This window comes from Arvicanthis niloticus, chromosome 19 (genome assembly GCF_011762505.2).
Source record: "Arvicanthis niloticus isolate mArvNil1 chromosome 19, mArvNil1.pat.X, whole genome shotgun sequence".
NCBI lineage: Eukaryota > Metazoa > Chordata > Mammalia > Rodentia > Muridae > Arvicanthis > Arvicanthis niloticus.
In genome coordinates this window covers 41,576,413-41,589,514 of record NC_047676.1, presented here as the reverse complement: position 1 = coordinate 41,589,514, position 13,102 = coordinate 41,576,413, and the positions used below count along the sequence as shown (strand labels likewise).

General features: G+C 41.4%; 1 protein-coding gene across 1 annotated transcript in view; it reads right to left on the bottom strand.

Moving 5' to 3' along the window:
* Il31ra (interleukin 31 receptor A) overlaps positions 1-9,553 on the bottom strand; it is a 29,061-nt gene extending 19,508 nt beyond the window's left edge. Inside the window, 1 exon segment of the mRNA XM_034523373.2 lies at positions 9,548-9,553. Within this exon segment, the coding sequence (XP_034379264.2) occupies positions 9,548-9,553 (6 nt within the window).
* Positions 9,554-13,102: the final 3,549 nt, after the last annotated feature.

Genomic DNA, 13,102 nt, shown 5'->3' with positions numbered 1-13,102 from the left:
TTCAGCAAGAATTTTATCTTCACACCAAAAACCATGACAAAGATGGTGACTTGCAAGTTTAGATGCATAACAAGACCTAAATGAACTGAGCTAGACCTAAGTAACAGTCCATGTTACATGGAGATTAGAAGGTGCAGAATTAACACATTCCACAAAGGGCCCATCCAACTTACGACATCCCTGGGGAGTCCTTGGGACAGCAAGTGGAATGTTAACAGCCTGAATACTTCACAAATGTCACAGGGAAAATCTCGCAGAAGATGAACTAAGGGCCATCCAAATATTCCCAAAAGAAATGAGTCATTTGCTGACTGATTCACTTCTTATCTTCAGGAAAATAGCAACATATTTTATGTGTGTATGTGTGTTTCCTGCATGCAGTGTATATAGTGTGTAGTGTATGTTGGTATACGGGGCTTTGTGGCAGTGTGTAGGATTCACATATGCTGTGAGTGTGGTATTTCTATACTGAGGCATGTTTTACATTATGTTTGGTTGTATATAGGTGCATATACCTTTAGCCTACACAGTCTGGGGAGATGGCTCAGTCAACAATATATCTGCCATGCCACACAAGTATGAAGACCTAAGTTTGAATCCCCAGAATCCACAAAAAAAGGGCTGGGTATGGCAGTGTGCCTCTAACTCCAGCCATAGTATGGGTGGATGGACAGAGAAAGGCAGACCTTGAAGCTCACTGCACAGCCAGCCTACCCTAATCATTGAGATCCAGATTCAATGAAAGAACTTGTCTCAAAAAATAGAAAAGGAGCTTCACGTGACCCGTGGGCGTCCACACACAGAGATGCACCAACATGCTGATTAACAAGTACACATACTATGCACAAGTATGAAATAATAACCACGGTAGTCTAGGCAGTAAGTTACTCACATAAAGACAGATTTATAGGCTAGTGAGACATTCATGATCTGGGAGACAGCTCAGTCAATAAAATTCTCCTTAAATTTTTCTAATCTGGTTTTGAAAAACCAAAGCCTGGCATGGTGACACATACAGCCATGTGGATGTGGATCATTGGGTTTCAGAGGCAAGCCAAGCCTAGCCTATGTGGTAAGTTCCAAGCTAGTGAGAAACCTTGTCTTTAAAAATCTCAAAAGTGAATGGTGACTGGTGACAAAGATTACCTCTCATCTCCAGACTCACACAGACACAAACAGACACACACACACACACACACACACACACACACACACACACAGGGAGCCAGACACACAATGTTGGGAGCCGACTCCTAGCAGAAAGCAGCTATCATCTTTGCAGCCATCTCCAGTCATATTCTCTGACAAGAGACTTGTTTTTCAACAGTCCACAACAGCTGAGCACACTCTGATAAACATTTTGTTTTTCTCACATATCCTGTTTTGTTGTATAGTGCCCACAGCTGCAAGGCATGTGGTAAAGCGTCTTCAGCTGTGTTCCCCTGCTTGTGCCTATGAATACCCAGGATTTCCTTTCAATTAAGGGAACTTGGTCAGACTCTCTGTCTTGTCTCCATTCTTTGAGCCTCTTGCCCCTCCATCCCCACTCTCTCTGTTGCTAGACCATGTTGACTGACTCGAACGGACTGGATCAACACAATACACACACAGTGGAATAATAGAGGCAAAGACAGATAAATTGTGTACTTCAAAAAAATGGGTAAAAAAGAGGAAGTATAGACTTATTAAAGGATATACAATTATATGTAAATGCAAGTACTTCTTAAATGTCAGAAACATGCAAATGTATAGGGCTAGACCAGAAAAGAAATTAATGGTTGCCTAGTGGTCACAGGAGAGGGGAGACAGCTGAGGAAGAGGAAAGAACTGGAGAATGACTGTTAATGGTTATACTTTCTGGTTTGTACGAAAGAAAATGTTCTAAAACTATCAGTTTGTCTGAAGATTTGTGTTTATGTGTTCCCGTGTTGGGGCATGTACGTGTAAGTGCCGGTACCTGCCGGGGGGGGGGGGGGGGGGGCGGGGGTGAGCAGGACCTGGGTCCCCTGGAGCTGGGGTTCCTGGTCATTGCAAGCTTCTAGAACTGAACTATGGTTCTCTGCAAGAGCAGCAAACATTCTTGACAACTGAGCCATTACCCTCTCTAGCCCTAAAACTGGATATAGGTCACACTATATAGGTCACACTATATAGTCACACTACTGAGAAAACAGGAGCCTCTGGATACTAATGCTTTCAAGAGAACTGTTGGATATGTGAATTTTATCTCATTTAAAGCCAGCTTTCAAGACAAAGCAGCAGCTTTGGTTAACATGTATTAAAAATCAGTAAGCGGAAGGAAATCACATAGGTAGTTTCCAGAATTAAAAAATGTCACCAGGTGTCAGGAAAAAAAGAAAATGGCTCCAAAACTTATTTTCACTCAACCAAGGGCTGTTTGCATGGGGCTACCTTGTTCAGAGCTTCTTGCTTGCCGAACACAGATGTTTGATACAGGTATTACAGAAAGGGAGATTAAATGTTCTTCAGATCAGTATGTCTTCTTCCTGAAACACACAGGCAGAACTCTGCCTCCTGGCCCTTTAAGATTGGGAGTGGCCATGGGGCATGCCTTGACCATTTTGACATGCAAGAAACAGTAGCTGGGTAAATTGCGTCTCCCTGCTTTTCAATATTCAGCCCACAGTGATTTTTTTAAATCTTATTATTTTTTTAAACATAGGCTGTTTTTAAACTAAATTGCTCTTAGGTTGGCATGGTTTAGGTGTGATGAACTTTTTGACATTGGCGCAAGAAACTGTCATGTACAAAGTTCATTCTTGAGAACCATAATTGAGTTAAAAACGATTGGAAAACCTATCTCATAAAGTGAGTTTACAGTTTTATGCTGGGCTGGGCTTATAGCTGTCCTTGGGCTGTCTACCCCTTTGACATTGTGGCATGATGTTATGATCTGGGAATATGTCAGGTCTCTCATAGCTGTCCTGGAACATATGCAGCCTGTGGCCCAGATGTTGGACATGCCTGAGTGCACTTGATCTTTATGAGGTCATCACTTCCTTTAAGAATGACAGATCATTCCCTTCATATTTACAGGTGCAAAAGTATTTCTATGTCAGCACACACACGCAAGCTTGCGTCCACGCATGGGCCCACACATACATTAAAAACTGGCCGGATTCTGTTGTTTACCTGTGGATATCAGAATCCCTTTGTTCCAAAGTTAAAAATTCTTCTCCAAAAATATCATGAACTGCACAATCTATGAAAGGCTAACGTACCTGCCAGGCTGAGTTTGCAGAGTAGAGGGTAATACCCACAGTGCCAAGGTCCACATTGTTCCAGAATTCACACCAGAGGCTGGAGAGAGAGTTCAAAATGTCACCAGTCAAGTGAGAGGCTGCTTCTTGTCTCTCTTAACAACACTACTCCATTGACAGATTCTATGTATTTGGGCTGGAAGAAGCTTCATTTCTATCCCACCTCATCCCACCTCATTCCCACCCCCACCCTACCCCATCCCACCCCACCTCACCCCAACCCCACCCACCCTATCCCATCCCATCCCACTTCACCCCACCCACCCATCCACACCATCCTGATGGCTGTCCGTCACAACACATAATAGATCTTTTCTGTTAAATCAACCCAGTCCCTATTTTAAAGATGTGTACTGACAACGGATTCTTTTTTTTTTTTTTTTCCCACAATGCACACCACTCAAAATGCACACACAAAACAAACTGCCCCAAGAACAGGGCTGAGGCAGGCAGAAGGTAGCACGAATCTGTACAGATCTGAGGCCAGCTTCTAGTCTTTGCCTCAGACACTGAGCCCTGGGCTAAATGAAATAACCTGGGTTCCCCAAAAACACTGCTCTATTCATGTCTCCAAACTGTGTTTGCCTACCAGGCCCCTTTCCATTATAAAATTATGATATTTTGGTTCTGTACCCTAGTTCTTGGCTCATAACTCCTTCCAAAAGGCAGGCCATAGAAACTGACATTTCTCTTTCTTGAGATGAGTCATAGAAACTCTATCAGAAATTCTAATTTTCCCTGCCTTTTTTTTTCTTTATCTTCTCTTTTTTTCCTCCTTCCTTCCTTCCCTCTCTTCCTTCCTTTCTTCCTTGCTTTCTTTGCTGAGATAGGTGTTCACACTGTAAACTAAGGTTAGCTTTGCTAAGAGCTTTATGTGGCCAAGGCTGACATTGAACTCACAGCAGCAATCTCCTGCCTCAGCCACGGTAAGTACTAGAATTCCAGGTATGAGTTACTACACCAGCTTCTCCTGCCTTTCTATCTTGCTACTTGGCACGAACCCTCTGACTTACCTGTCCTTCTCTTGCAGGATCAATAATCATTAAAAAAAACTCTTGTCATTGCAGAGGGGGCCCCACTCCATTTCCTAGAGGAAGAAAGCCTCTATACACAAACTTGCTAGGTTTTCTCACCCAACCTAGCAATTAAGCCTATAAAATGAGAAAAAACCCAAAGGACATGGTCCCAGGGGCTTTCAGACAAATGAACATGTAGAGACTTCCAAAGGGTTATGAGAGCCCATACTTCTACCCCCACACCTTCTCCTATGCATCTCTTCATCTGTATGTTTCTATTATATTTTAAATAAATAACCTGATAAGCCTGCTCCTCTGAGTTCAGGGAGTTATTCAAGCAAATTAGCCAAACTCAAAGAGGAAGCCATACTAACAATGGTTTTATAGTCAGTTGGTCGAAAGCACAAATAAAATCACCCAGGACTTGGAACTAGCAGATGCATTTTCATGGAGCCAGTCTTGGAGTTTGGGCTGTGATGTTATATCTGGGAATTCGGTATCAGAATGGAATTGGATTAAAGGACCTCTATCTGGCATCTGGTCCTACAGAATCAATGGTTTGCTATGTGAGAAATCCCCACTCATCTGCTACTAGATGAGTGATGACTGTGGTGTAGCAGCAGAAGAAATCAAGACGTTTTTGTTTTTCCTATGACATCTTTATTCCCAGCAAATTAATCACTTTCCTAGACTCATTTCAAGGCCAATCTATGCCAAGGTGCCCCCCCTGAACACCCACAGAACATTCATTTGAGCTTCACCCACAGAGTTGTCTGAATGGTGCTTAGTAACATACCTTCTGCCTTCCCCTCATTCTGGTAGCTTTGTGAGAATGGAGCCTATTCAGTGCAGAGCCTGCTACACGGTAGGCGTGTTTATGCAGTACTGTTTATGTAGCATAGCTGTTAATAAGGGATAAAATGAATGCTAGCTCTGGGCTAGGAGAATCTAAAGATGAGGCAAATGTAAAAACATAACTCATCCCAGAAGAAATAAACAACGCTGCAATTTCCTGTGACAGATCATTGGATATACGACAATGTCTTACTCATCAGCCAATTGAAGTGTCTACTAGATGAAAACACCTAAAGTGGTAAAGCAGCATGAGAACGGTGGATCTACAGAAATAAAAATGGTCAGAAGTAGTGACCTGTGCCTGTAATTCCAGCGTTCAGGAGGCTGAAGCCCAAGTTCAATTGTGACTTCAACAACATCCTACCTGCCATAGCAAGTTTGAGGACAGTTTTAAGTGACCAACAAGCTCAATAAAAGCAACAAGAGCAATAAAAATATCATCAGTGAAAGACTGGACCACTGGTTGAAGAACAGCAACTATCATGCCTAATGTTACTCTGGGGACCATCTTCGCTCAGCACGTAGCCTCTTGGATATAAATGAGTGTCAAACATCAAGGGAATCTTTATTTTTTCAAAGGAAGAATAAATATGTCTTTTAAAATGTATCATGTAATTCAGCAAGATTACTTAGTGGGTAAAGACATCTGGTGCCAACATCTGCATGGCAACTCAAGTTCAATCCCTGGGTTCTACATCATGGAAGAAGAGAATTAACTCTGGCAAGTTGTTCTCTGACTACCACAGGTACACACACACGCACACACACACACACACACACACACACACACACATTAAAGTTCTTTATCAAGATAAAAATAAAAGACTCAAAAAGAGGCAAAAATGTAATCATTGCATAATAGTACAATGTTTCTCATCTGTTTCTCATTGTTAGAAATTTATATTAATCTGTTTCTAGTTTTATGAGAAAACATGTCTTTTAGTCTTTGCTCCCACTAACATGTTGAAAAGCTGAATTGGAGGGAGGTTCAGATATGGAAATTCTATAAAAATAGATGCCACCAGCCCAATAAATTGAATCAATTAATATCTATATAATAAAGCTAAAACTGTTGGCGATAAGTTGTTTTTCATGTTTAAATCTATGGCTACTTCATGTTAAATGAAATTTTAACATCTGATATTTTTAAATTAATACCAATCGTCACTTCATTCCTTTGTTATGAGAACACTTACCTGTTATTCGTTGAAAGTTTATAAAGAAGCTTTAAACAGTTCACAGCGCTATCCCACCAGGAGGCAAAGCTGGAGAAGTCACAGTTGGGGAGAGTGACTTTCTAGAAACTTAGAGGCAGCAGCTGGACTTCTTGGATTCATTCAGCATTGTACACTGAGTGCAGAAGAGCCCAGCTCTGACTCCCGGGAGCCGGATCGTGGCTTAACAAAGGCCAAAGATAGAGAGGGCAGCCAGAGTAAGGTTTTTCTTTTTTTCAAGCTACCAATGAGTGAGGCGCTATCACTGATGACTATCATGCTGCAATTCCTCCAGGGAGTTTGAACACAAAATGAGTAAAAGTCTCCGGTCTCCTTGTAGATTCAGAGAGTGAATTGTGACCTTAAATATTCCATGGTCATCATAATTGTGCAGAAAAGACACGGGGCAACTAAAAAGAGACATCAAGTAATGACTGTAGAAATCCAACCAATGCCCTCAGGACAAGGACCCTTATTCTCATGTACGTTTGTCCTCCAGGGACTTTTCAGTGAAAATCCCTGTCTCAAGGAAGAGTCAGAAAGTCCTAGAATAGGATGCCAAGGGACATGCTTTCATGGGCAGGAATGCTTAGACACACACACACACACACACACACACACACACACACACACAGAGCAGTTTTTATCCAGTACTATTTATTATGGGAAATTACAAAATGTTCTGTCACCAGAGTGACACAGCAGCCACAAGATCACACCACAGCCTTGGGAAAAAATACCTCAAAACCAAGTGTCCTTTCAAGGTTGCTCAGAATCAGGTTGTCTTGTTTTGTTTTGTTTCTGATTACAGATTTAGCAGAAAGGGAAGCCCAGGGAAAGGGATGTGGGACTTCCTGTCTTAAACAGACCATCCCTCATGGGTTTAGAGGCTTAAGTGAGCTGAACATCATAGGAAAAAGACAAAGATGCGGCTGCACTCCCAGGAAGACCCATCAACAGGTCCTGATTCTGGGTCAACAACCTTGAAATGCAGCAGCTTGGTAGTAACTGCTCTTCAGAGAAAGCCCCCTCCTAAAACTGTTATTCTCTCCCACAGGAAACTCATTTGAACGGAGTATCCAGTAGAGGCCCACTTTCCCAACAATACAATGAATATGTCATGGTGGATGTCCATGGTGAGCACCCTCGGTGATGCCACATCTCCACCTTAAGCTCACTGATTACACCACCAAGGATATAACCCTGTGGCAGCTGCCATCAGGGATGGGGAAACAACCCAAACAATTACAAGCAGTGGCCAGAATGAAGTAAGAGAGGAAATGTAGGAAGTCTCCTGCCTGCTGTCTCCGCCTTCCCATATCCTGTCATGTGCCACAAAGTGAAGGACCACGAGGGGCAGCTGTCCCCCTCCCTAGCTATCCTCCACTCAACATGACATTTTTGGCATTTCAAATCTCAATCAAGTTTGGCTCCTAGATGTTGACCTTCCTAGATGTTGAACTTTGTCCAATTCCAACTTTACTTTCTTTCAGTTAATTGCTCACGACCCATTCAACTATTTATCAGCTGACAATACTCTTACACAGTAGAGTAAAACTATCAACCGTGTCCTATTAGTCTCGAGAAATTCTGAGGGACTGAGCATGGCTGGAAAGCCTGCTTGATGGCATCATCACTCCCAGTGTGAAGTGTGAACCTTCATGGTCACTCACTCTTGTTTTCTTAGTCTTTACAAAGCAAGGAGCTGCCTAGCCCAGTAGGGTTGGCTACAATACCGAGTACAGTACCTCAGAATTCCTCCCAGGCTCTGGTGTATCATTTTTCTTCTTTTGCTTAAAGAAAAGGGTCCCCTGTTCTCATTCTCCTTTGTTGCTGTGTAGATAGGTTCATGTGTGCATGTGTGAGCATGTGTGTAGAGGCTAACACTTAACAGATGAGTTCACCATGTGGGTGCTGAGAACTGGAACAAAACAATCACACACACAAAAAAAATCTGTCCTCTTGAAGAGTAGCCAATGCTAGACCATCGCTCTACCCCACCCATGTCTCTCACTGATCTAGAACTTAATGATTCAGCTAGACTGCCTAGGCAGAGTCCCAGACATCTTCGCATCCCTGCCTCCCTGGTGCTGGGATTATGGCTGTGTACTGTTGTGCTCAGCTTTTCTATATGGCCTCTAGGGAATTGAACTCAAGTACTTCAGCTTGTCTGACAAGCAGTGTAGCATCTAAGCTATCTCTCTAGCACCTTTCATTCTCTTAAATTCTGATTTGGATCCTGAAATAATAATACTTGTCTCATCTTACACATGTATTTTTACTTAGGTCTTTGAGGTAAATCAGGTAGATACCTTTATATTTCATATTTATTTAAACACTTAAAATTGTGTAAAGTACATTTTTATCTATTATATTTTAGGTTAAGTTGTATGAAGTTTCTACTAAGTCAAACTCAGCCAAATATTGGCAATTTAAACTTAATAAATATAGTCCCCTTACTTTTTTATATGAGGATACGGAACACTTTCCAGGATAAAATTAAGAGACATCAGATATCTGCCTTCAGTCTCAGGTCAGTAAGCCCATTTGAGTTAGTGAACTGCTTCCAAGGAAGAACATTCTAAATGGCCAGCAACTAGACTGGCAAGAACCCAACCACACTGTAACAGTAAGAACCTACTGGGTGCTAATTACATTATATTAATTGTCCACTTGCCTCCAAATCCCTGTAGAGCTGGTCTTACATCTACTTTATAGATAAGCAAATTGAACATCAGAGATGGTCCATAAACATTTAAAAAAACAACAGTTTGTGAGGGATAAAACCAAATTCAAGCCCCTGCACTGTACAGACTCTGAACTACAGGGCTAGAGTAGCCCTGAACTAGAGCTACAAGGCAGCTTTCAGCGACTGATTCTCCCTCATCTCTCCTGCTTCAAAGCTCTACTACCCACAAGGATTTGGCTCCAATTCACCCTCATTTTCTCATTTTCTCTGGTAGTTTAAGTCTCTTTTGTTCAGAATATTCTACCACTTTCTCACTCTCAATCCCAATGATTCCTCACCATAACTTTTTAAAACATGACTTTCCAAAGAGCACACTACAACTATCAAAGGAATAGCCCACATGATGTGGTTCTGACCCATAATTTCAGCAAGCAACCACACATAGTGGGAAAAGAAGAATCTGATCATCAGCAAAAAAGTCCTCATACTCACCTTCATGACTACGTGGTACCCTGTAATGTCCAGCTGGTTCAAAGGATCCTCACAGAAACCAATGCTATGCACAAGCCAGGATGTACCAGGCGATAGGTGCTTTGTCTTCAGGGAGATGTGTGCTTCCCTTATTTATCTGAGGGCTCTCCCTTGACTTTTAAATCCAGCTCAACCCAGGGTGGCACTTACCCACTTATGCTGAGAAATGAGTTGCATTTACTGTAATGGCACAATTAAATAAATAATCAACTGCTTCTGTTACACCACTCAACTGTAAAGGAAGTGTCATCTGAGAGGCCACAAACAACTCAAGAAAATTACTCAATTTTCAAGTTTATATTCGGGAAGTCCGGACAAATCTGACAATGGGTATGAAGTGTTGGAAATATCTTCAACTCAAGAAAAAGAAATATACAGCCATGATGTTCTATGCAATCCAGGAAGGAGCCAGGGAGAAGAGACACAGTTGTCAGCTCTGAAAAGAGGTTCAGAATTCTTATTTCTATTTAAGCTGAACAGTGCCGAAGCCCAGCTTAGTTATCAACATGAATGCCGAAAACTATTAATATATGAATCCCTTGCTATATGTCGGGGTTAGTACTAGTAACTTTAATTTGCTCACCTAATCTTCATAATAATTCTGTGAAAGTGACAGTAGTCCTACTGCACAGGTGAAGAAATTGAATTCAAAGCAGCTGAGAAAGTGTATAAATATGGAGCTGTTCTGCTTAGTTTAAGTCAGCTCAACACGAGCTCATCTAAGAAGAGGGAACTTCAACTGAGAAAAGCCAGATCTGTAAGATCTGGCTGCAGGCAAACTTGTAGGGCATTTTCTTAATTAGTGATTGATGGGTGAAGCCCCAGCCTGTTGTGGGTGGTGCCATCCCTCGAGCGAGCAGTAGTCCCAGATTCTATAAGGAAGCAGGCTAAGCAAGCCAAAAGGAGCAAACCAGTAAGCAGCACTCCTCCATGGCCTCTGTGTCAGCTCCTGCCTCTAGGTTCCTGCCCTCTTTGCGTTCCTGCCCTTACTTCCCTCAGTGGACTGGGACTCAGGATATGTAAAACAAATAAATCCTTTCCTCTAAAAGTTGCTTTTGGTCACTATATTTAATACAGCAGTAGAAAATTAACTAATATAGGAGCCTAGAACTAAACTAAGGCCACCTGATGATGTTTCTTTCCTATACACCAAGAACACCAAGATTATATATATATATATATCCCATATCCCTCTCTCCCCTCTATCCTTCTTTCTTTCCTATCTAGTGATTGGGGGGGGGGGTGATATGCCCAGAAGCATGTATCAGAGGGAATTCTACTTCAGACTCAGCTAATTAAAGGAACCCTCCTTCATTCTCTCATAAAACTACAGAACAAAAACAATATAAATGAGGAAAGAGAAAACAGCAAGTAAGAGATGGTTTTTTGAAAGTCGGATTTGAGGGAAAGTCAATATAAATGAAGAGGAAAAGAGGAGGGACAAATAACACTAAGGATGTTTGACAAAGCTTCAAGGAATCATATTGTTTTCTATTTTCCTAAAATTATATATAACATATAAATATACACACATATACAGATATGTGTGCGTACACACACATATAAATGAAATTATATCACTTGGGCCGACATTGCTCCTTATAAAAGCAATACATTAACAATCCTCCAGCAGCAGTTATGAGAAACCTCTGTAGCTGGTGTCTGCTACTTTGTGGGTTCTTCTCTTTCCCACCCTTTATCTCTCTGGGCATCACCCCCCATCACTAGATAGGAAAGAAAGAAGGATAGAGGGGTAAGAGATGGAAAGAGAGAGCCCTGAATCTAATTTCTTTCCTTTTGTTTCTTCTTTGAGCATGACTACTAACAAACCACAGCTCCCCTTGAATGCCCAACAACCACCAACCCCTGCCTAGCAGGGCCCTAGCATTTATATACCTTCTGAAAAATTCCCAGAATTCCAAATGTCACATAAAGAAGAAACTATCTGCAGCTGACAAAACCACACCTCTATTAGAACAAGAGGCAAATTACTGTCAACTGCTGCAGACAGTCTGAAGCAACCCCATGTCCGTACACCTAGGATTAAAACAAAAACATACTCTTGCAATATTTCTGTGTTTTTCTTTAAAAGAACCGTGGATTCCAAAAATTCCAATACAAACCCCCATTTGCATTGTTGGTCAGGGTAGTTCAAGTGACTCCCAAAACAATGCAGGCTTTGGTTGTTGCCCTTAGTTGCCTCTCAGAGGTTGAAGGTTAAGTTCTCATAGCTGAAAACAGTGCACACTTTGGATACAGAACTCATATTTTACCTGGCTCTCATCTGCTGGCCTCCTCTCTGTGGTCGAGCTGTAATAATGGCAGAAAATGCAGCACTGTGCCTGCTGCCAAGGGAGAGAAGGAATCAACAGTATGATTCCATTAAATTATAACAATGGCCAGTGGCAAGATATTCTTAAGAATTCAATAGCTTGGCAATAACTAGTAACAGCTATCTAATGGGACTTTTAGCCCATTCAATAGGAGGGAAATCATACCTGGTAGTAGAAACCTACCCAGGATTACTGAGACTATTACAGAAAACCATAACAGGTAATAATGTCCAGATCAACAGATTATGTGGAGTCTGGTTACAACAGATGTATGTTGACCACAAACCCTCTACCTAAAGCTCAGGTAACATCCCAGAAGAGGTGGGAGAAAGAGCCAGAGGACCAGGAAGTCTGAGATTGTGTCTCCTAGAAATGACAGGGAAGCTACACCCATGACACATCAACAGTATGTCTGATTAAACAAGACCTGAACAAAAACACCAATAGACATATTAACAAAGAAGGAAGAAATCCTACAGAATATGGCTCAAAGACCAAGAACTATACTGACTGCTGAGAGACAGTCTCTCCCGGGGATGGGCGCCCTCATTTATTGGAGTCAGCAGGCTGCACATATGCATTTATTTCATATATAAAATAATAACCAAAATGAGGCCATCAATTGTGGGCATGGAAGGAGTTTCAGAGAAGGGATTATGAGAAGGGTTGGAGGGAGGACAAGGAGGGGAAAAGGGAAGCAATTAAATTTTGATTAAAATTTAAATATATTTTTTCCAAAAAAGTAAGAAGTAAAAAAAATGGTAAATGAGAAAGCTGAGGCCTAAAAGTATCTAAAGAATGTTAATAGGAAATAAGCATAATTGTGCTACAGAATCATACACAGTTCAGGAATTTGAGATATCATTTGGTCCAACTGACCTTCATTTTTTATGGTTTTTATTTAAAAACCTGCTTACCTACTAAAATGTTTGTAAATTCTCAAATGCATATAGTATTTTGGTCATTTGTAGATGTGCATACAGTATCAGAAAATTAAATAACTCAATACACAAATTTTCAGCTAAGGCCAAACAGGGCAACCAGCTGCCTTTTCTGACCTGCCCTCTGAGTACACAAGATTCCCTTTTTGTGGTCCATTTAGTGTCACCTTTCCCCCCCCCCTTTTGTTTTCTGTACCAATTATTACTGACTATACTGTTTCAAATGGCCACATGCAGTTTTG